We start from the raw sequence: 4,115 nt of genomic DNA on the forward strand, positions 1-4,115 counted from the left end.
TTCACTCCATTAATATCCCCCAATTTTGTTCTATTGATTTGGAAAGAAACAACTTCCTATCCGTTCCCTGTGGAATCGACCCTACTTGCCATTGTACGTAAATTTAATACTTTTATAGACAATTCTGGTATATCGGATCAAGCAAATTTTTCGGGAACAAGGTGAATCGAATAACCCATTGCACACCTAGGGTCCCTGTTCCAATACTTGGATTTGTTCTATAATTAATTGTGGTGGTAATTAGGACTTTTTAGTAAGTGTTATTGTACAGGTTCGACATCTGTCAATTTTTGGCGCCGTTGCCGGAGAACGGTGTTTTGGTTAATTTTGTTTCTTTCTAAGTTATTTTCTTTGGATTTGTCTGGCATTTTTTCTAATTTATGTCTCGTTCTTCTCGTACAGGTGAATTGATTTTCGACTCGGAAGTAGAGAAGACTGCGTGCCGAACTAGGAAAGAGACTAGACAGCTTACAAAGGAGCAATCTAGCATTGCATCTCAGGAATTGGATCCAGAGATTGAATCAACAGATACAAGTGGTGCTAATTCAAGTGACCCAAGTCAAGAGGACATCTCTATGGCGAATGCAAGAACACTAAGAGAGTTGGTTGCTTTGGAATTGCCCCAACAGCCGTTGTGCATCATATTTTCAACTCTAGCTGAGAATACCTCTTTCGAACTGAAGTCAGAATTAATTCACCTCTTGCCCACATTCCGTGGCCTCTCGGGGGAGGAATCCCATAAACACATTTAGGAGTTCGATGTGATATGTCCCAGTATGAAATCTCTAGGAATTACTGAGGAGCAGATCAAACTTAGAGTCTTCCCTTTCTCCCTCAAAGATACAGTAAAGGATTGGTTATACTACATACCTGCAGGTAGTATCACGACATGGGCCCAACTGAAAAAGAAATTTTTGGAAAAATTCTTCCCTGCATCTCGGGCTGCATGTCTAAGAAAAGAGATATGCAGCATTAAGCAATATCCTGGGGAATTCCTATATGATTATTAGGAAAGGTTCAATAAGTTGTGGACTAGATGCCCACAGCATCAAATTAGTGGACAACTATTGATCCAATATTTCTATAAGGGACTTCAGTCATCTGACAGAAGTATCATTGATGTTGCGAATGGGGGAGCACTAGCAAATAAGACACCGAGGGAAGTATGGTTGCTTATTGAAGTTATGGTAGAAAATTCTCAACAGTTTGGCTTCCACGAGAGTAACCTCACCCGTAGGGTTAACGAGATAGAGACGTCGTCCATTCAACAGCAGATATCGGAGCTAACATCTTTTGTTCGGCAATTAACTGTGGGGAACATGCATCAAGCAAAGGTCTGTGGAATTTGCACAAGTATGGGTCACCCCACTGACTCATGCCCTATGTTGCAAGAGGATGGGGTTGAACAAGTGAACATGCCCGGAGGCGTGCCCGCGCCTCGTAGGCAGTATGATCCATACTCGAACACGTACAGTCCGAGTTGGAGAGACCACCCCAACTTTAGCTATGGGAACAGGCCACAGAATTCATTCTCAAATTGTCCACTAGGATTTCAGCAACCATGGCAACCAAAATCTCAACCTTCGTCCTTCAATTCAGGACGTTCTTTTGATGATATTATCAAGAACCTGGCCACGAGTACTACTCAGCTCCAGCAAGAAACTAGATCTTTGGTCACGAGCACTGCTCAATTCCAACAGGAAACTAGATAGGGCATGAAAATCTGTAGACTCAAATAAGTCACATGGCAACTGTAATTAATCACTTAGAGTCCCAAGTTTTCGGAAATTTGCCATCGCAACCCGAGACAAACCCAAAGAATGTAAGTGCCATAACATTAAGGAGTGACAAGAAAGTGGAGGAGCCTAAGGCCACGAACCTAAAGAGTAAAATTGAAGAAAAGATCGAAAAAGAGATTGAAGAAGAAGAACCCATTCACGGAGACCCTAAGGTAAAATTTACTCCTTCAACTCCTATTAAATCTAACTTACCTCCTTTGCGTTGCAGGTTGGAAAAGACAAAGAAGCAAAATAAGGAAAATGAGATTCTAGAGATATTTCGAAAGGTGGCAATCAATATCCCGTTATTGGACGCGATCAAGCAAGTGCCAAAATACGCTCAATTCTTGAAAAACTTGTGCGTCAACAAGAAGAAGTTGAGGGGGGATGAACAAATTGTGGTAGATGAGAATGTTTCACCAATTTTAAAAAGGAAAATACCACCTAAATATGGAGATCCAGATATGTTTATTATCGCCTGTAAGATTGGACGTTCGAATATCGAAAATGTCATGCTAGATTTAGGGGATTCTATTAATGTGATGCCTAAATCATTTTATGATTTCCTAAATTTAGGACCTTTAAAAGAAACGAGAATAATAATTCAATTGGCCGATCATACATTTACTTATCCGGATGGGATAGTTGAGGATGTCTTAGTGCAAGTAGAAGAATTAATTTTCCTGCTGATTTTTATGTGCTTTACATGGATGATAGAAGTGCCCCAAATCCACACCCATTATATTAGGAAGGCCATTCTTGAGTACCACCCAGACTAAGATTGATGTTAGTAAGGGTACTCTCACGATGGAATTTGATGGAGAAATAGTCCACTTTAATATTTTTGATACAATGAAACATCCTGTTAACTCTCATTCTGTATTTGCTATTCATGTTACTAATCCCTCTGTGCAAGAATTTTCTGAGTTTGCTTGTAGGAGTAAATTCAAAGTTGCTGCGAACAAATATCATGGAATGAAAGCAATTCATGAGGTAAAAATGGGTAGAGAATTAAGGAAAAATGTTGCACTCAATGGCTATTTGGATCCCGGAGGAGGGCCACTGATTACAAGAAAAATTGAATTACATCCAAATTGAAGAGTGGTGTTTAACATCTAGCTAAATATGTTAAAGAAAGACGCTACTTAGAAGGCAATCCAAGAATTTTAATTGTGCTTTATTTCATATTTGTATGTTCAAGATTAGTGGGTTTAAGTTCCTATTAACAAACAACCTGTATTGTAGGTCATGGGTGTTTCTATGCAGTTTTATTCTGGGTTGGGAGCAAAAAAATTTGTGGGCAGAAAACTTCATGTTACAAGGCGTGCCCGCACCTTGTATTCATCGCACATGGGCGTTTGTAAAATTTGGTGGACAGCGGACTTCTACCTCCAAGGCGTGCCCACGCCGCACAGCAGATCGTGTCGAGTATATTATAGGCAGACGACCTCACCTTCCAAGGCGTGCCTACGCCTTCCATCCTTTGCGACAACGAAAGTCGAACACGACCAGGATCATCTCTAATCCCACTTTTCTACTTTCCTCTTTTCTTGTTTTGTCTAGTCTTTTCAATTTTCTTTGTCTTAGTTTCTACTTTTCACTTTCCGTTGCTTTGTCTTAGTTTCAATTTCTACTTTTTCCCTTTTCTTATTCGTCCGCTGCAGCTGTGCTGATCCGCACGCAGTCGCTGCCGCTAATTCTTGGCCTTTGCAATCCCCCCATTGCTATAGCTGTTGCCTTTCGCCGTTGCCGAAGTTGCCCGCTAGCCATCTGCTGCTCGGAGTCGCGATTTCACTTCGCATCCGCCGCCATCTTGCAGCGCTGCAAGTTTTTGCCCGTATTCAGACGAAGAATCAGGCAGCTTTCTTTGCTCATATTGGATTCCAGCCACCTCATCCTCCTCCCCCTTAGTGTCTCGATGCACCCTCTGGGTAGTCAGGGAAGTTTCGACCCCTTTAACCTTACATTTTATTTTGTCTTTGCTACATTGAGGACAATGTAAGTTTTAGGTGTGGGGGTGATTTCTATTATTTCTTTTGCTTGGATGGTTTCTATTATTTTTTTTTGCTTAGAAAACAAAAAAAAAGAGGAAAAATGAAACAAACAGAAAACAAACAAAATAAAGAAATAAAAAGTTAAAAAAAAATATGTAGTTAGTTGACTTCTTTAGTTCTACATTTGTTAACTGCTAGAGCGTGTTGCTATGATGGGTTGCACAATCAGGGTGCACGTGTATGGGGTCGTTTATGCTAGATGTGTATTTTGTTTTTCCTTGGCAATATCGTTGAATGTTGAATATGTTGGACTTGACCCATTCTTGAAACTTTTGGGAGCTTT

The 4,115-nt window shown here is 40.5% G+C and overlaps 1 protein-coding gene across 1 annotated transcript; it reads left to right on the plus strand.

The window, feature by feature from the left end:
- Nucleotides 1-1,744: 1,744 nt before the first annotated feature.
- On the plus strand, nucleotides 1,745-2,557 carry LOC113767669. Its single transcript, XM_027311843.1, has one exon. The coding sequence runs from the start codon at nucleotides 1,745-1,747 to the stop codon at nucleotides 2,555-2,557; it is 813 nt and encodes a 270-aa protein (XP_027167644.1).
- Nucleotides 2,558-4,115: the final 1,558 nt, after the last annotated feature.

Source organism: Coffea eugenioides, chromosome 1, assembly GCF_003713205.1.
Source record: "Coffea eugenioides isolate CCC68of chromosome 1, Ceug_1.0, whole genome shotgun sequence".
NCBI classification, from domain to species: Eukaryota; Viridiplantae; Streptophyta; class Magnoliopsida; order Gentianales; family Rubiaceae; genus Coffea; species Coffea eugenioides.